Source organism: Pelmatolapia mariae, linkage group LG18 (assembly GCF_036321145.2).
Source record: "Pelmatolapia mariae isolate MD_Pm_ZW linkage group LG18, Pm_UMD_F_2, whole genome shotgun sequence".
Taxonomy (NCBI): Eukaryota; Metazoa; Chordata; class Actinopteri; order Cichliformes; family Cichlidae; genus Pelmatolapia; species Pelmatolapia mariae.
Window position 1 is genome coordinate 30,318,482 of NC_086243.1, and position 20,364 is coordinate 30,338,845.

Genomic DNA, 20,364 nt, shown 5'->3' on the forward strand with positions numbered 1-20,364 from the left:
TTATGAGTATGGCAGACCATGTGTGTGTGTTTGTGTTTGTTTTTGTCAAAATCATCAAACAAATGAGGAAAAACTGTGATTTTAATGAATGAATTCATATATTGTGTTGATGTTTTATCGTGTGAATAAACTGGAAGGTTTAACTATAAATCAAACTTTGAACAAAGTCTTTTCTTCTGTCTTCATTCCAGGATCTCACTCAAATCTGATGCAGAAAATATGAAACTAATCTGAGAGAATAACTGAAGCAGTTTTCCTCCTGAAGCATCACAAAGTTCGGAGTTCATGTTTAGAGCAGAAGATTCAGCAGTCGCTCTGTGACCTTTCAACTTTCTTCACTAAAACAGCTTCATTACAGAGAAACAAGTCACATTTTATTCATGTTCTTTAGTCCTTTCAGATGTTTATAAAGGTCCTTGAATGCAGCATCAGTGTTACAGGTTTAAAAGGTCACTTTCTGTTGTGTTCAAAGATTTCCTTCAGATATGGTCTTTAATCAGTAAAGCCAGTGATACAGCAGTGTCATTAGCTCTGTTATTGGCACCAGGCTGTGTTTATGTATGTATTTAATTCTGTCTGAGGATGTCTTCAGCATGAAATGATCATTTTGTCAGCTGCTGTGTCTCATCTCTTATCAGACATTGGTTGGAACAGAGTTTTGTTGCTGACCATCTGACAAGAGGCTGAAGAAAAGCTTCAGGCTTCATTTGGACACTACGTTGGTCAGAAGTCTCCACAAAAATGACTCAGAAACACAAATATTATTAATGAAAGTCCAAATGTCAAAAAGGGGTCATACATGATCCTGAGAAATGTCCTTGAACATTTGAACATGAGTCAGAGGGTTGTCAGGTTTCTACACTGCATCGTGGCATCAAGCCTGAGATGTCTGTGTGAACAAGTATGGAGGACACAAATGCACAGACGGAGTCGAGCTGTTTACTGCTGATGAGGAAGGAAAATAGTCTGTTGGATATTAAAGCAGCATTTATTAGAGTAAGAACAGATACTTGTGTCCTTCATTTGATCCCCGTCAATTTACAGAAGACTTAAGGACCCTTTGACTTCTAACATACAGCTGCATGTTTACAATTTTATTATTTATTTATTTCTAGCAAAGCGAGACTTTACTGATTAAAGACATATAATCAGACATATTACTGCTACTTTCTGAAAAAGACTCACATAAAGCAGATTTATCACAAGCAAACATCAAGACACATCCTTCATGGCTTAAAGTTGCAGTGGGACTCTTTCGCCATCTGGTGGTTGTAACAGTTATGACAACTGTTCCTGCATATATGTCCCTCCTCAGTGTGAAGAAGACTGGACTCCAAGCTGCTCCTGCTGATCACTGCGTGCTCCTCCTGTGTCTAAAATCTATTTCCATTATGAATCAGGAAACTGTTTGCACCAATCATAAAGGCAATAAAATACGTCACACACTAAGAAATAACAAAAAGGAATTGTGGATTTCAAGGAGATTTTTCCCTCGTTTTTTGAAATCGTAATAATACAAACTAATGCAAGACTGTCATGTTTTCATAAGTTTGTAGAGACACTGTTCTGTTGTATTCTAGGACATCAGTCACTTTTTAATGCATGCTACTCCTCCTCATCATCATCATCATCAGCACCCATGACCTCCTTTTAGTCTTTGTTTTGTTATTTTTCAGAGTTCAGGAGACATTCTTATGGGATTTCCACAGTGTACAAGTACTGTTTAGACCCTTTACCTAAAAGAAAAGAGTAAAGTACAAAGTAGATTTACTCACTGCAGGAAAATAATGCCTCAATCTGATATATTGTCTTTATGACAAACTGAAACTGATGCATCAAAGTGTAAGCAGCATTTTCCTGTTACAGCTGGTCTAGATGGAACTGATCTGATCTCCTTTATGTACAGGTAGATATCCAGTGGGTTTGCTAAGGGTCACAGATGAGGGGCTGTGTGAGATGTTTAATGGGAAAGGAAATAAAACCATTTGTTCCAGACCTGCAGCTAAGATACTCGAGTATCTTCAAATATGAAGCTGAGTATTACTTCCATACTTTCCTCCACTGCTGATGACCTTGTTACCTGCTGCTCCCTGTTAATGATCAGCCTCAGTTCTGATAGTAAACTGTTGGCTCTCGTTCTGTCAGGTTGTTGCTCAGTGACGTCTTGTTTTCATTTTCCTTTTTCTTCAAATGTGTCTTCCTTTAACTCTTTGCTTTTGTTTCTGCTTCAAACACCAAATGATACACGTGCTGCACCTCTGATGGTTTGTCAGAGAGCAGAACAATTTACATTACAGAGAATATTTTACAGTTGAACAGAAACTTGCACGTTTAAACTTTAAATGCATCATGTGTGTTTCATTATTGGCTGTTTATAGATGTGACTCTTTGATTTCCTGTGTTGCTCTTAAGCATTATACACTTGTTCTGCATACAGGGTCAAACGATGTGTCCAAACAACAGTTGGAGGATCTGAAACGGGACTTTACTGGATTATTAAATGCAGTAAACTCTCTGAATGCAGCTGTATTCAATCTTTGGACCTGTACCGCCCGTCAGAAGAGGAGAGATTCAGCAGGTTGTTTGCTCTAAATAAATGGCATATACCAGCATGTGCTGACTGCTCTGTGCATTTTATCAGCAATTTTAATGTTTTTTGGGAACGCAGGCATCTGTTTAAAGCAAATGGATTTAATTTTAACAAGTCAGGGATGAAACTGTTCACCTCCAACTTGTTTTATTCCATACCTCATCCATATGTGCTTGGTGCCAAGGCTGAGATAAACGGGGAGTTACCTCATAGGGAGCAACAAACAAAGCCCAGCACAAACCTTGAGGAGGAGCTTTATCTGCCCCCACCTGGGAAGAGCCTCCAAAAGGAGAGACTTCAGAGGCAAGAAGAGAGGTCCTTATTTGCCTCCAACTCTCTCAACAATACCAACGACCAGGACCAGGGACCACAACCTTCCCCAGCCCCCCAAACCCCTGACAGGTCATCACCCTCCTCCCCCTCCCTTTCTCCCTCCTCCCTACACCTGAAATTCACTGAGGAGATGATGGAGCGGGTCAATGCTGGGCTTAGATCTACTCCCCAGCCCAATCCCTTTTTGTCCCCCATAAACCCCCCACCAGAGCGGCCAAAGGTTCGCCATCGAGCCACGCCCCCAACAACAACAACAAAGTTACATTGCCCAGCCCCGCCCCCACCCCCCTTAGTCCCTCCTTACCACCATCATGAGTTGTCTCCGCAGTCTGATGTGTGATGTGTGGAGGGTCCGGGCTGCAAGGATTATGGCAGTGGTGACTTTTCCCAGGAGAAGCTGGGACCCTGTTTATTAGAAGGTTTTAAAATTTCTGTACTTTTAGGTGACAGAAGGAGACAGGTGGCCTGGTCAAAACACAGAGAGCTGCACTCTAAAAGATCTTTAAATATAGTAAACATACCTTGTGTGCCACAGACTGCTCCCAAACACGAGGGGACAAATAATACCTCTAAAACACTTAAGCTGGCTTTATTAAACATTAGATCTTTAGCTGGGAAAACATTTTTAATTAATGATTTAATCACTGAGCACAGCCTTGATTTTATGTTTCTAACTGAAACTTGGTTGGACCAAAGTAACAGTGGAGCTGTTCTCATCGAGTCGACCCCTCCTAACTACAGTTTTATCAGTGAGGCCAGGGTGAGCAGGAGAGGAGGAGGGGTTGCCGTCTTATTTAATGAATCATTTCAATGTAAGCAGCTATCTCCTGGAAGTTTTCAGTCTTTTGAATATGTGGCTTTACAGCTGAAGGCCCCATCCAAAGTTGTGTTTCTTAATGTTTACAGGCCTCCCAAATACTGCACAGACTTTTTTAATGACCTCAGTGAACTGCTGTCTGTGATCTGTGTTGATTTCGACTGTGTAATTATTGTTGGGGATTTTAACATCCATGTGGACAACCCTCAGGACAAAGGGACTAAAGACCTGAGTAACACTCTGGGCAACTTTGGGCTGACTCAGCATGTAACAGAGGCCACACATAATAGAGGACACACTCTTGACCTACTGATCTCCAAGGGCCTGAGCATTTCAAAGGTTACTGTGTCTGATGTGGGCCTCTCTGATCATTATTGTGTTTTCTTTGAAAGTAAAATTTTACCGCACACAAACACTGAAAACAGTAGTGAGATCTTTAACCAGATCTTCCCATTAACACCTGACCTGTCCAGAGGTTCAGTCAATGAGCTCATCAATAGCTTCAATGCTAAAATGTTAAATGTAATGGACACTATTGCTCCCATTAAGGTGAAGGTTATCTCTGGAAGGAAGAAGTCTCCATGGAGAAACTCCACACTGGTGAAAAATGAAAAAAGAGAGTGTAGGAAAGCTGAGCGCAGATGGAGAAAAACAAACCTCCAGGTTCATTGTGACATCTATAAAGAGAAACTTCACAATTATAATTCACAACTGAGGAGTGCAAGGAGGTCCTACTTGTCTGACATCATCACAAACAACAGTCATAATGCTCGGGTCTTATTTTCTACAGCTGACAGGCTAACAAACCCTCCTGTGTCAGTGGCAGCTGAACTTCAACCATGGCCTGCAATGACTTTGCCAAATTCTGCACAGAAAAAATCCAAAAGATTAGACAAGCAACTGGTACATCAACAGCAGATCCAGGATATGTACTGTGTCCACCGAAGAACTGTTTAAACACCATCAAACAGTTTCACCCTATTAACAGCAAAGACCTGGAGGACATTTTACATCAACTGAACTCCTCCTCTTGCTGTTTAGATGTCCTGCCAACAGGTTTTCTCAAAAGGGTCTCAAAGGCTTTGGAGTCAGACCTGTTACAGATCGTCAACTTTTCTTTAATGTCAGGTGTGTTTCCAGAACCACTAAAAACTGCTGTAATTAAATCTCTACTGAAAAAGGACAATCTTGACAAGACACAAATGAATAACTACAGGCCAATTTCAAATCTTCCATTTTTAAGTAAGATCATTGAAAAGCAGTTTCTCAACAGCTCAGTTACTTCTTAACAAAGAATAACTGCTTTGATGCTTTCCAGTCAGGTTTTAGACAGAACCACAGCACTGAGACTTTCATGGTCCTGGGACATTTTGACCCAGCGTTCTTAGTTTTCTTGTGTTTTTGTATTTTGTTCTCTATTTATGCTGTGGTTCCTAGGTTGTTCAGTTCAGTTTATTAGAATTCCCCCCTCATGTCTTTACCCTGTGCCCTCCTCCACGTAGCCCAGTTGCCATGCCTCGTTCCCCTCATGTTTTATTCCATGTGTTCCCCAGCCCGTTATGTCTGAGCTCTCCCCGTGTTCTCTCCTCCCTTCCTGTCTGCGCCTCTGTGTACTTCCTGTTTTTACTTTGACAGTCTCCCGTCAGTTTACATCAGTGTTGTGTTTTTCCTGCCGTGTCTCGTTATCATTATCAGTGTCACCTGTGTTCCCCGTGTGCCCCCACTTCCCTGGTTAACCCTCTGTGTATTTATGTCCGAGTCTCCCTCTGTTCGGTGTCGCGTTCTCCCTCATTCATGGCCGTGTGTTTCTTCGTGTAATACGTTATAGTTTCCAGTTTAGTTTGTATGGTTTTTCTCTCCAGCAATAAAGCTGTGTTTTGAGTTCATTCCTGCCTCCGTGACCTTGTGTTTGGGTCCAATTCCTGCCTGCCACACAGACGAATCATGACAGAGACTGCTCTGACCAAAGTGTTTAATGACATATGTCTGAATACAGACAGTGGAAAAATGTCAGTCTTAGTTTTACTGGATCTCAGTGCAGCATTTGATACAGTTGACCACAACATATTACTCAAACAACTGGAGAACTGGGCAGGTCTTTAAAGAACTGTACTAAACTGGTTCAAAACATGCTTGGAAAACAGGAAATACTTTGTATCAATAGGTAACTTCACATCTGAGCAGACAAGTATCACATGTGGAGTTCCCCAACCTTCCATTTTGGGACCCCTTCTGTTTAACATCTACATGCTCCCACTGGCACAGATTATAAAGAACAACAAAATAAACTATCACAGCTATGCAGATGACACACAAATATATATCACAATGTCACCAGGAGACCAAGGCCCTGTACAGGCTCTTGGTAAATGCATTTGTAACCCTGGTTAACATAGGTGTCAATAAATGAAAGGTTGTTAGTAAAAAACATCATAAGAAATATATTACAGGTGATAAATAGTCAATAAATAGATCATAATGGTTAAAAAAACTCATTAAAAAACATCAGCAATGATATAATTCATGGTATAGTATTTCATTTGTGTTTAAAAACATGTTAAAGTTTGGAAGAGTTTGGAAGAGAACAGCTCGGGTGAAGGGTGCAGGGTCGTGAGGAAGAAGACGGTGGGGGAGGAATTTAAGATAATTTTGAAATTCAGGAGGGAGGATGAGGAAATGCAGTTCAGCCCAATAGCGGTATCTAGAGAATTGAAAAAGAACTTTGGAGAGGTTCTTCTAGCTAAGATTCTGAGGGATGGGAATTTATTGGTAGTGGTCAAGTCAGCCGAACAGAAGACCTGGAGGACATTAAATGCAGTAACTGTAGGGGGCAGCATAGGGTGAGTTTTGGAGGCTGTGAGGTAAGGAAGAAGGCCGCGGAGGTTGAGCAGGTCAAGGTTACTCACAACATAAGTTATGCTGAGGCAGTCAGGAGGGTTCAGAGGGGAGGAGATAGGCTGTATCCCAATTCAGGGTCTGCAGCCTTAAAGGTCCACAAGGGCCGTGTACTCAAAGACCGCTAAGGCCGGAAGTGAGAGGCTTGTGAAATGGGACGGTCTAGCCTCCGTCGTTCATTTCTGTTCTGAACAGTCATTTAAGATTAGCTAGTACATAACAATTAGCTAATGTTGTGCATGAGACTAAAGTCATCTCACTTTGGTAATGTAAATATAATATGGCCAATATTAAAGTTATGATTTCAATCATTATTAGTTATTACAGCAGTGAATGAACTCTGTTTCAAATACTGAGCTTCAGTAAAGATTCAAGCTGCATTTATTTATATTATTTATATTTCCTGTCACCTTAAATCTTCACTCAAAGACAGGTTTCTTTGACACTATATATATAACTGTGTTATATATATGAGAGACAAATATTGTTCTTTTAATATGTTGGCATTACTAAATTTGTCTCAGTGCTTACTTTAAATATCCATAAAATCATCACATTCTCTGTAAGATTAAGGTCAACTATTGAACGGCGTATATTTTAAAGTAAAGGCTTTAAAACCAAGTTAGTACAAACATCGCTAATGTCACATAACTTTGCTGACATGTGGCCAACATTAATGTTTTAATGTTCTTCGTTATTAAACATTCGCACATAAATAAGTAACATAATATTCAGTACTTACTTTTAAAAGTTTACTCTTCCGCCGTTTTTTTTCCCGGCAAAATTATCCACACCCACCGCCGCGCTATGCATTCTGGGATATGTTGGGCCACGAAGTCTACACCGCCACATCCTTAAAATTCAGTGAAATGAAGGACGCATTTGAGGGCCGCATTTCGAGCAGCCTTGGAATTGGGACAGCCTTCGTCGTGTCGCTGTGACGTAATTGGCCTTAAAATGCGGCCTTTAAGGCTGCAGACCCTGAATTGGGATACAGCCATGGACTGGGAAAAGTTCAGACAGGGTTAATCCCGGAAGTTGTTCAAGTGTATGGAACTTACCCAGGTCTGACAGCAGAGAAGTTGATTTTGTTCATTGCATATGTCATAAATTGTTCAGATCAAGTGAAGCATAAGACAGAGAAAATCACAATAATAGTGAAAGGGGCAGAGATGTTTTTCAGGATTAAAGATATATCTTGGGAGAACATTAATAAAAGACTTGAGGGGGAGGGAGAGCGGAAGGATCAGGGGAGAGGACAATTTGATTATTTTACAGTGGAATGCTAGAAGTTTGATTGCAAACGGTCAAGAGTTTAAAGGATTTATTGAAAAATGCAAAGAGAAACCAGTTATAATCTGTGTACGGGAGTCATGGCTGAAGCCTAATTTGGATTTTGTTATCAAAGGATATAATGGGGTTTGGAGGGATAGGTCGGAGGGTAGTGGAGGAGGTTGTGTGTCATTTGTGAAACGAGAGGTTCAATATAGAGTGGTAGCTATTGGTAAACAGTTAGAGTATATAGTATTGGAAATTTGGGGAGGAATTGGGAGCATTAGAGTGGTAAATTTTATAATCCAGGTGGCAAGCTAATAGAAGTGGAGGAACTGGATACATATTTAAGGGGGAAAGTGATCTGGTGTGGGGACTTTAATGCTCACAGTTCTTTATGGGGCTATAGTAGTCATCGGAATGGGGGAGTGATTGAGGAGTTGTTGGATTTGAAGAATTATGTGTGTTTGAATGATAGGAGTGGTACTAGGGTTCATGTTAGAACAGGGATTGTATCTTACGTTAGTGTCTGATTCATTGGCAGGCTTATGTTCATGGGAAGTAATGAAAATGACAACAATAGGGAGTGATCATTATCCTATAATGATTGAGGTGAAGCTGAGCATTGAGAGACAGGTTATATAATATATAAATTATTATATAATTTATTATATAAGATTATATAATCTTGTTGAATTTAAGCAGTTACAGGTCAAGGTAAGAAGAACGATTAAAAATGCAAAGAGGGACTTAGTGATGAAGGGCGTAGGGGGAAAGAAAGGACAATTATAAAGAATAGAGATTTATTGGATATGGTGGAGGATACAGATGATCTTTTGAATTTACCTTTTAATAAGTCAGAGTTACATCGAGTGCTCCAGAATTATAAGTTATCACAGCCAGGGAAAGATCAGGTGTGCTATATCATGTTAGACCATATGAGCAAGTCAGCAAGAGAGCAGTTAGTGGAGTTGTATAACAGGGTTTGGGAGGGTGGGAAGCTGCCACAAAGTTGGAAACAGGCTGTGGTGGTGCCTATACGTAAGCCAGGGAGGGATGGCACCAAGCCAGGTAATTATAGACCGATAGCTTTAACATCACATATTTGTAAAGATTTGATCTCCTCCATACCTGCTTCATGCCCTGGAGGACGGGGCTGTGGCCCCCCACACCCTCTAGCAGATCATTACATGATCTTTACAGTTCTATCTAAAAAATCAGTCAGACAACTACAACTTATTCAGACCTCTGCTGCTCGAGTCCTCACTAAGACCAAACAAGTGGACCACATCAGTCCAGCTCTGAGGTCTTTACACTGGCTGCCTGTCCGTCAGAGGACAGACTTTAAAGTTCTGATGCTGGTCTATGAAGCTCTGAATGGTTTATGACCAAAATACATCAGTGACCTCCTGACCCAGTATGAACCTTCCAGATCTCTCAGGTCATCTGGATCCTGTTTTTTATCAGTTCCCAGAGTGAGAATCAGACAAAACTCCCAGAAAGCCTCAGATCAGCTGAAACACTCAGTTTATTTAAATCCAGGTTAAAGACTCGCCTGTTCTCACCTGCATTTGAATAAAGTACCAAATCCACACTGTTTTACTTAAAGCTTAAACTTAAGCTTAAATTCCAAAGCTTATATTTTAACTAATGATTTTATCTACTGTTTCTTTCTTTTTTTCATTTTAAGTCATGCTTTTTATTTGTTTTAATTTTTAAATGTGTCTGTAAAGCACTTTGAATCACCTTGTTGTTAAATTGTACTATAGAAATAAACTTGCCTTATTCAAAGCTTTTCCGCACAGTCCTCTTTGGTGACATCTGGTGGACAAAAATATGAAGAGAAGCTTGAATCTGCAGCTTAAAAAAAATGAACTACTTGATTATGATTGCCCAATCGGCAGAGCAGCTCTGTGTGTTATCAGGCTGATATGGTGCTTCGAATATGTATTTTCTTTTTTTTCTTTTTTCTTTTTTTTGGGGGGGGGGGATTATCGTATGTCTATTTGAATAATAAATCAGATAGATAGATAAATAAACATGTGCCATGGTGTGTTCTCCTGTTGCTTGTGACTTCTTGATGTTTTTCACTAATACAAATACATAAAAAAAACTCTATATAACAATGTACAACACAATCTTATAATAGGTTGTGAGTTTGCTTGTGCTGTCAGGTCCCTGCTTCCACCTGATTATATAATTAACCAGCAGACTGGTACGATTATATCCTCCTGAGAGCCTATTCATTTACGTCCTCTGTAATGGACATTTGTTTTGGTCTATGTCTTTTGACTTATTATCCTAATAAGTCCCGATGGACTACATAGAGAACATCCTGTCTTTCCATTGATAGCTCATGTGTTTGGGTGGTGTCTTTTAGCTCCAAAGAGGAAGAAAATCACAAAAAACATTCAATGGGAAGATTCATTTTCCCTCAACTATCAGGAGGATATATAATATACTATAACTTCTATGATTATGTGTATATCATATTTCTCGTGTACATTTTAAACCTGGGAGCAGAAATGCTGATGAACTGGTTTTTATTTAGGAACAGGCAGAGCGTCCTCTCTTCCTGGCTCCATGTCTATAATTATGTCACAAACTGGTTCGCTCTCACAAAATCATCAAAACACAGCACAAATCCCACCAATGGTTCAATTCCTTATAAATCATTGAATCAGGTACTGAAGCAGTGACGTGCTGAATGAGGCTTCAGACGTCATTGATCACGTGACTCTGTTCAGACAAACCAAGCCTCAGCACAGAGTTTCTGAAGCAGTGTGTTGATTTTTTTGACACACGTGCTGGAGCTTCAGCTTCAAACGGGCCGTCACCATCAGAGTTGCTGGAACCATGTCCCACTACTGGGCTACTCTGTTTTATTCTGTGTTAAGTTTCTGAATGTGAACAAAGAAAATGTAATGAAGTGATTTTAAAGTTTAAAGTTTGTGGTAAATCTTGTAAGTCAGAGAGAGAGAGATGAGGTGTGGGTGGACATCGGATGATTAAATGTCAACAAGCTGATTGGCCCAAGTGTGAAGATGTGACGTCCAGTGAGGGAAGGGGGGAGAAAGGGTGAGCAGGTATAAAAGTGAGGTGAAGAAGAGATTCGGGGTTCTTCCCTTTTGTCCTCTGTGAGATGAGCAGTTCAGAAGTTTGGATCTAAGAGGTTCACAGTTAAAATTCCAGCAGAGACTCTAAAACAGGGGTGTCAAACTCAATTGCACAGGGGGCCAAAACTCAAGGCACACTTTAGGTCGCGGGCCAAGCAAGATAAACATTTATTGAACACACTAAAACAATGTTTTTTAAACATAAATATGAATAAAAACAGACAGGAATATTATTCCAGATTAAATAAACTTAAAAAAATAAACTTTAACTTTAAATATTTTGCTCTTTATAAAACTATATCCTGTCAAAATTATGCAAGTTAGAAATATGAACATGCTGCCAAAAACCCCAGAAAAAAATAAATGAAAGCATACACAAGGTTCGAGCCGCATGTAGACGGAGCTGGGCATTGCTTCAGGAATGGAACTAATAAACTGTGCGGGCCATTCAGTGTCGTACTTTCCCTTGAGTGTATCATTACACTGCAGCTCCATCTGAATCTGCACAGGTGCAGTTCAGCAAAGTCCGCTGACTTGGTTCAACATTACTTGGCAACAGGGAAACTGGTGCATTTGTGACAGCTTCACTTGAAATGCCTTCACCGCATCATACATGTCCATGAACTGACAGATTTCCTTGCTGAGCTCAAAAACTCTATTGAGAATTTTTATCCCAACTCAGCCAACGGACCTCTGTATGATAAGGAATGTCGGCAAACTCTGAATCTATTTCCCACATAAAAGACTGAAATTGACGGTGATTTAAACTTTTAGCTCAAAAATAAAATTTACGGTTTGCGTTACGGTGATCATTACATGCTCCATTTTTAGGACTTTACCACACAGCCTTTCCTGGTGTATGATGCAGTGATATGCTGTTAACTCACCGGTACAGTTCTCCTCCTGCATCTTTACTCGCATCCTGCTGACTAGTCCGCTTTTTTCACCGCACAACACCGGCCCTCCATCTGTTGTAAGTCCAACAAGTTTGTCCCAGGGCCGTTTCATGTCGGTTACACTTTGACATACGTTTTAAAAAATGTATTTTCCTGTCGTTGTCCCGTGCATCGATTTAATGTTCAATATTTGCTCTCCATGGATGAAGATGGCCAGCTGTGCAATGTCCATCATGTCTATACTTTCATCCACAGCAAGAGAGTATGCAATAAAGTGTTTGCTTCTTTCACACAACTGTGTTCTTAAATCAGTGGCCATCTCACAAACCCGATCAGCAATCGTATTTCTCCTCAGGCTCACATTTGCCAAAATCTGCGTTTTGTCTGGACACAAGACATGGCACCGCTTCATCATGCAGCTCTTCAGAGTGGTACCGGGCTGATTTGGTTATCTCCTCTGCTACAATAAAATTTGCTTTCACGACAGCTTCACTTTGTGATTTTTGCTCTGGTGAAAAAAGTCTGCTGAAATGTCAGATTCTTCTTTAGACTTCTACTTTCTGTAGTTTCTGCTCTGCATTTAGGTTTTTCAGCTTACGTTTTGTCTCGTAGTGCCTTCTTGAATTAAAATCCTTAATTACAGCCACATTAGCTCCACTAATAAGACACACGGGTTTACCGGCAACGTCTGTAAACATATATTCAGTCACCCACTGGCGCTGAAAGGCTCTGTTTTCAGAATCATCTTTTCTCTCCACCATTGTGAGCGGCTAGCTTCGCAATAACAGAAGTTTGACTTGATTGATGCGGGAATGTTCCCAGTTAGCCTAGCGTTCAGCAAGGAGGCTGCAGCGCTGCATTATGGGATCTGTAGTTTGTATATTATTAGCGCCTCACATCGCCGGGCCATGCATAACAATAATAATACATCTATATAAAATGATCTCGCGGGCCAGATATAAATGTACGCCGGGCCGGATGTGGCCCGCGGGCCTTGACTTTGACACATGTGCTCTAAAAGGAGAACCACAGTCCAACCTGTGAATGTTTTAAACCCTTTGTGAAACAACAAAGGCATAAATATGATCATATAAATATTATCTACTGGGTCAGACTCACAGGATCAGGGATTAGAACTCCTTTTATCAGAGAGATTAAATCTACTTCCTGTACAGGGTTTTTTTTGTGGGCCTACTGATCAACAGAAACTAGAGTCAATAAAAAAACTGGACATTGGCTCAATGTGTGTGTGGCACAGGGAAACAAAGACTGAGCGCTGTGTAGTCCCACATAAAGTCAGACACCTGGTCACCCGAGGTGGACCATGGCATGGTCTATATGGAGGATACAGACACTGCTGAAAACATGACTCTGTCTGGTTTAGATGATAAAATGTCTTTACTTTAGGAGGCTGTGGCTCAGAGTACATTCACATAATGCCTTTGAATAAATGTAAAAAGCTTGTTTTTCTCCTGCTTTGATTTCTTTGTCCAGGTAGAAATTCTGCTTTTTGCCTCTAAAATCTGAAACAGTTTGAAACAAAGTTTGGCGCTCTAATCCTCTCTGTGTTTGTCCTTTGGTCAGATGGTGATATTGAATGAAATATTCCAGTATTCAGTAGCTCAGCAGCTTTGTAACATGTGCTTTTGCACACTGTTCAAACCTCAGATGTTTGTGTAAACAAGTGTGGAGGACACAAACTCACGGGGGGAGGAACGACATTTACTGTTGATGTGTCTGACATTTAGTCTCCATGAGTTCTCATAAGACTGAAGAACTCTGTGATCTCTAACATGCAGCTGTATGTTTTGAAATGATGTGTCTCATTCTCTGGACTTTACTAGACAACGAGTGAAGAACATATAACAAATATCATCTTTAAAGTGATGAATAATAACTCTGCCTCTGTGTCTTCATAAAAAGATCGTACTTCTGAAAGGTCAGAGGGCAGCATCCACTCTGGTTTTACACAGTTTTGCAGGTTTAGCTCTTCTGAAGTTCAGCACCTGCTTTTTCAACCAATCAGAAGCCAGTATTGTAGAGAGTTCATATTTCATTTCATGCAATTGAATAATTTTGAATGTTTAAGTGAAAATTTATATTTAGAGTATTTTCTCGATCAGTGTCTTCAGTCCTGACCCTGAGTGCGTACATTTAAAAATAAAGTGATATAACTTCTTTTACATTACTGTGAACTTCTTGTACAGTTTGACAGCTGATTGTTGTCGTGTTTGTCGTCATATGAAGATCGTTTCCTAAAGAGGGCTGAACAGTCATTTAGCCTCTGGCTCCATCCATGAATCTGATGTTTGCTGTATAATCTGTGCTGTTAATAGTGTAATGGAACATATAATTTGTACATATAATTTCATATGTAATTATGATGATCTTTACCAATTAAGATTTTAAATGAAACGATAAACAAAGGCCAAGAAAACTGAGTTAAACTCCTGAGTCTACTATATATTTGCACCATGAATAAATGAATTGTTTGCACCAGTAATAAATAATCAAATACATCAAATTATCATCAATTATTTAAATAAAAGGAACCATCGCACCAAAAAAACCAACAATTCAACAGACAGTTCTATAAAACTGTGGATGATTCAAAGTGCTGCTATAACTGCACAACAAAACTGCAGTGAGAAAAGCTTTGGATGTTCAGTTTAGTTATAATGACAGTTAAACAACTAAAATACTCGATTAAGTAGGTGAGACAAAGTTACATTTACTGGATCAGTTTAAGACCAAAATACATTTGAATGAATTACTGACATGGACACTTTGTGAAAAATTACTAAACAGTTCAGGCAAAATTTTACTAAAACCTTGAATTTAAATTTGAAAGTTTGCATTTCAAGCACATCTTGATGTTTTCATTGAAAATCCACTGTGACTGTGTACACAGGAAAAACTACAAAATAATGTTTGTTTGTTTGTTTTTGTAAACACTGTGGACAGATCTGCATTTGTTATTGCTAAATTTAAATATTTGTTACTATTTAATGATCATAATCTCATTTGAACATAGGTTTGATTTAGTGGAGGCAGTTGTTCCCATGCATCATTCTGTAAGTGTGAGAATGAACTAAGATTAGAAAATGTCAAAATATAAAGTGTCATTTATTTTTATTCATCACAGCATCATAAACGTTGCTGAACTTTTTGAAATATAAAATGAACTCGCTGAGTGTTGACTGTCACATTTCAAAGATCCAAGTAAAGTTAAACGGTGAAACGGCACAGCACATGAATCAAATGGACCAAACAAAATTCTGCTGTTCAGTCTGTTTGGATCTACTGAAGGATCCGGTGACTATTCCCTGTGGACACAGCTACTGCATGAACTGTATTAAAAGCTTCTGGGATGAAGAGGAAAAGAAGAAAATCTACAGCTGCCCTCAGTGCAGACAGACTTTCACACCGAGGCCTGTCCTGGTGAAAAACACCATGTTTTCAGATTTACTGGAGGAGCTGAAGAAGACTGGACTCCAAGCTGCTCCTGCTGATCACTGCTATGCTGGACCTGAAGATGTGGCCTGTGATGTCTGCAATGGAAGAAAAATGAAAGCCTTCAAGTCCTGTTTATTCTGTCTGGCATCTTACTGTGAGAAACACCTTCAGACTCATTATGATGCGGCTGCATTAAAGAAACACAAGCTGGTGGAGCCCTCCAAGAAGCTCCAGGAGAACATCTGCTCTCGTCATGATGAGGTGATGAAGATGTTCTGTCGTACTGATCAGCAGAGTATCTGTTATCTCTGCTCTGTGGATGAACATAAAGGCCACGACACAGTCTCAGCTGCAGCAGAAAGGACTGAGAGGCAGAGAGAGCTGGAGGTGAGTCGACAAAACATCCAGCAGAGAATCCAGGACAGAGAAAAAGATGTGAAGCTGCTTCAACAGGATGTGGAGGCCATCAATCAGTCTGCTGATCAAACAGTGGAGCACAGTGAGAAGATCTTCACTGAGCTGATCCATCTCATCCAGAAAAGAAGCTCTGATGTGAAGCAGCAGATCAGATCCCAGCAGGAAACTGAAGTGAGTCGAGTCAAAGAGCTTGAGGAGAAGCTGGAGCAGGAGATCACTGAGCTGAAGAGGAAAGATGCTGAGCTGAAGCAGCTCTCACACACAGAGGATCACATCCAGTTTCTACACAACTACCCCTCACTGTCAGCACTCAGTGAGTCTACAGACTCATCCAGCATCAATATCCGTCCTCTGAGCTACTTTGAGGATGTGACAGCAGCTGTGTCAGAGGTCAGAGATAAACTACAGGACATTCTGAGAGAGGAATGGACAAACATCTCACTGATAGCCACTGAAGTGGATGTTTTACTGTCAGATCCACAAGCAGAGCCAAAGACCAGAGCTGGATTCTTAAAATATTCACGTGAAATCACACTGGATCCAAACACAGCACACAAACAGCTGTTATTATCAGAGGGGAACAGAAAAGTAACAGTAATGAATCAACAACAGTCTTATTCTGATCATCCAGACAGATTCACTGACAGGTGTCAGGTCCTGAGTAGAGAGAGTCTGACTGGACGTTGTTACTGGGAGGTGGAGTGGAGAGGGGGAGGAGTTTCTGTAGCAGTCGCATACAAGAATATCAACAGAGCAGGGAATTGGAAAAAATCTATATTTGGACGTAATGACAAATCTTGGTCATTAGATTGTAACAACAACAGTTACACATTTCGGTACAACAACATCCAAACTCGGTCTCAGGTCTCAGGTCCTCGTTCCTCCAGAGTAGGAGTGTATCTGGATCACAGAGCAGGTATTTTGTCCTTCTACAGCGTCTCTGAAACCATGACTCTCCTCCACAGAGTCCAGACCACATTCACTCAGCCGCTCTGTGCAGGACTGAGGCTTTACTATGATTATGGAGACACTGTTGAGTTGATTAAGCTCAAATAGACTGAAGTCTTTCATATTGTGTGTTTAAATCTGTTTTATACTTTCATTTTATTTTCTCTCCATCATTTCTGCACAGAGATCAGCTGTCAGTCAAACATTATGGGTGGTACCTAGGGGTGGGTTTTTATAATCGATTTATCGATTAAAATCGATTCTGGCTTGGATAACGTGAAATCGATTCATTAAAATCCTGAATCGATTTTTTAATATAAATTTATTTTGCCCGAAATGCCAGAATCTCTCGTGAAACCTCACAAAATTTCAACAACCACCAAACAGCTAAGACAGTAAATGAGAGCAGGTACACGGATTCTGCACAAAGACGTAAAAACAGAGCGCGGACCTGCCGACAGATCAGAATCAGTGAGATGTCGCCTTTCTCACCCGACGGCACAGACACGGTTGGGGCTGAAAGCCGACAGCTCGCTGGTTCTGATCTGTCGGCGGGTCCGCGCTTTGTGTTCACGCCCTTTTTGCGCTGATTCTAAAGCTGTTAGTTTTATCTCTCTCCAAACAATATTGACCGAACCAGTAGCAAAAGAAGATCCAAACTACTCTTCACATAAACATCGTCATGTATTCACTCTTACTTTTACTGTTTTGTTTCCACCACGATAAAATCACACACAGCTCTCTCTCTCTCTCTCTCTCTCTCTCTCTGTACTTCAAGAACAGTTTCCCGTCTAAAAATCAGTTTTCTTCATTATTCGCTTGCTTGTTACGCACAAGTCTACCGTTGTTTACAGCGCTGTCGGCCGCTGTTTTTTTTTTCCTTTTACTTACTTCCGAAAAGAAAACCTAATTTCTGCCGTTCAATACTGAACAAATTTAAACTTTTTAAAATTATGCAAAATGCAAAACGCTTAGCCGTGTCTCTAATAAAACCGCTGTAACGTCAGAGGTAACGTTCATATGTTGATTAATGGTTTTCTTTCATTTTTGATGTACTGCAGAATATTTTTACAAACTCCCAGGCCAGGAAAACCTTCATGTATTTCTGTGTTTTAGTCTTGCGTGTGTCAGCTTCCTTTTTATAGATACAAAAATATGTAAATGTACTGATCTGAATTATAATATTTCTGACTGTCAAAATTTTCCAGATTCGAATCGAATCAAATTGAATTGAATCGAATCCGAAACGAATTAATTCTAGAAATCAGTGACGATACCCAGCCCTAGTGGTACCTCCACATCTTCTAGTTGTTCTCTTCATGTTTCTGAGTTTTTAAAGGAGATCTTTCCTGTGACTGTTTATGGAGGCTATCACTGCTCATCATCATTTTGATTTACTAAAATATTTCTCCACATGAAAATGTAAACTTCTCTATCCTCTAAATGTTTCTGGAATATTTGTATTGAAAAATGTCGACATTTCTCTTTATGAGTATGGCAGACCATGTGTGTGTGTTTGTGTTTGTTTTTGTCAAAATCATCAAACAAATGAGGAAAAACTGTGATTTTAATGAATGAATTCATATATTGTGTTGATGTTTTATTGTGTGAATAAACTGGAAGGTTTGACTATAAATCAAACTTTGAACAAAGTCTTTTCTTCTGTCTTCATTCCAGGATCTCACTCAAATCTGATGCAGAAAATATGAAACTAATCTGAGAGAATAACTGAAGCAGTTTTCCTCCTGAAGCATCACAAAGTTCAGAGTTCATGTTTAGAGCAGAAGATTCAGCAGTCGCTCTGTGACCTTTCAACTTTCTTCACTAAAACAGCTTCATTACAGTGAAACAAGTCACATTTTCTTCATGTTCTTAAGTCCTTTCAGATGTTTGTAATGGTCCTTGAATGCAGCATCAGTGTTACAGGTTTAAAAGGTCACTTTCTGTTGTGTTCAAAGATTTCCTTCAGATATGGTCTTTAATCAGTAAAGCCAGTGATACAGCAGTGTCATTAGCTGTGTTATTGGCACCAGGCTGTGTTTATGTATGTATTTAATTCTGTCTGAGGATGTCTTCAGCATGAAATGATCATTTGCTCAGCTGCTGTGTCTCATCTCTTATCAGACATTGGTTGGAACAGAGTTTTGTTGCTGACCATCTGACAAGAGGCTGAAGAAAAGCTTCAGGCTTCATTTGGACACTACGTTGGACAGAAGTCTCCACAAAAATGACTCAGAAACACAAATATTATCAATGAAAGTCCAAATTTCAAAAAGGGGTCATACATGATCCTGAGAAATGTCCTTGAACATTTGAACATGAGTCAGAGGGTTGTCAGGTTTCTACACTGCATCGTGGCATCAAGCCTGAGATGTCTGTGTGAACAAGTATGGAGGACACAAATGCACAGACGGAGTCGAGCTGTTTACTGCTGATGAGGAAGGAAAATAGTCTGTTGGATATTAAAGCAGCATTTATTAGAGTAAGAACAGATACTTGTGTCCTTCATTTGATCCCCGTCTATTTACAGAAGACTTAAGGACCCTTTGACTTCTAACATACAGCTGCATGTTTACAATTTTATTATTTATTTATTTCTAGCAAAGCGAGACTTTACTGATTAAAGACATATAATCAGACATATTACTGTAACTCTCTGAAAAAGACTCACATAAAGCAGATTTATCACAAGCAAACATCAAGACACATCCTTCATGGCTTAAAGTTGCAGTGGGACTCTTTCGCCATCTGGTGGTTGTAACAGTTATGACAACTGTTCCTGCATATATGTCCCTCCTCAGTGTGAAGAAGACTGGACTCCAAGCTGCTCCTGCTGATCACTGCGTGTTCCTCCTGTGTCTAAAATCTATTTCCATTATGAATCAGGAAACTGTTTGCACCAATCATAAAGGCAATAAAATACGTCACACACTAAGAAATAACAAAAAGGAATTGTGGATTTCAAGGAGATTTTTCCCTCGTTTTTTGAAATCATAAGAATACAAACTAATGCAAGACTGTCATGTTTTCATAAGTTTGTAGAGACACTGTTCTGTTGTATTCTAGGACATCAGTCACTTTTTAAATGCATGCTACTCCTCCTCATCATCATCATCATCATCAGCACCCATGACCTCCTTTTAGTCTTTGTTTTGTTATTTTTCAGAGTTCAGGAGACGTTCTTATGGGATTTCCACAGTGTACAAGTACTGTTTAGACCCTTTACCTAAAAGAAAAGAGTAAAGAACAAAGTAGATTTACTCACTGCAGGAAAATAATGCCTCAATCTGATATATTGTCTTATATGACAAACTGAAACTGATGCATCAAAGTGTAAGCAGCATTTTCCTGTTACAGCTGGTCTAGATGGAACTGATCTGATCTCCTTTATGTACAGGTAGATATCCAGTGGGTTTGCTAAGGGTCACAGATGAGGGGCTGTGTGAGATGTTTAATGGGAAAGGAAATAAAACCATTGTTCCAGACCTGCAGCTAAGATACTCGAGTATCTTCAAATATGAAGCTGAGTATTACTTCCATACTTTCCTCCACTGCTGATCACCTTGTTACCTGCTGCTCCCTGTTAATGATCAGCCTCAGTTCTGATAGTAAACTGTTGGCTCT

General features: G+C 39.8%; 1 protein-coding gene across 1 annotated transcript; it reads left to right on the plus strand.

The window, feature by feature from the left end:
• Positions 1 to 15,180: 15,180 nt before the first annotated feature.
• LOC134617245 (tripartite motif-containing protein 16-like) lies at positions 15,181 to 16,848 on the plus strand. Its single transcript, XM_063462446.1, has one exon. It carries the CDS (start codon positions 15,181 to 15,183, stop codon positions 16,846 to 16,848), a length of 1,668 nt encoding a protein of 555 aa, XP_063318516.1.
• The last annotated feature ends 3,516 nt before the right edge of the window (positions 16,849 to 20,364 follow it).

Bases quoted from the DNA above. Each gene is read 5' to 3' on its own strand.
- LOC134617245 (XM_063462446.1), top strand. From the start codon at position 15,181: ATGGACCAAACAAAATTCTGCTGTTCAGTCTGTTTGGATCTACTGAAG.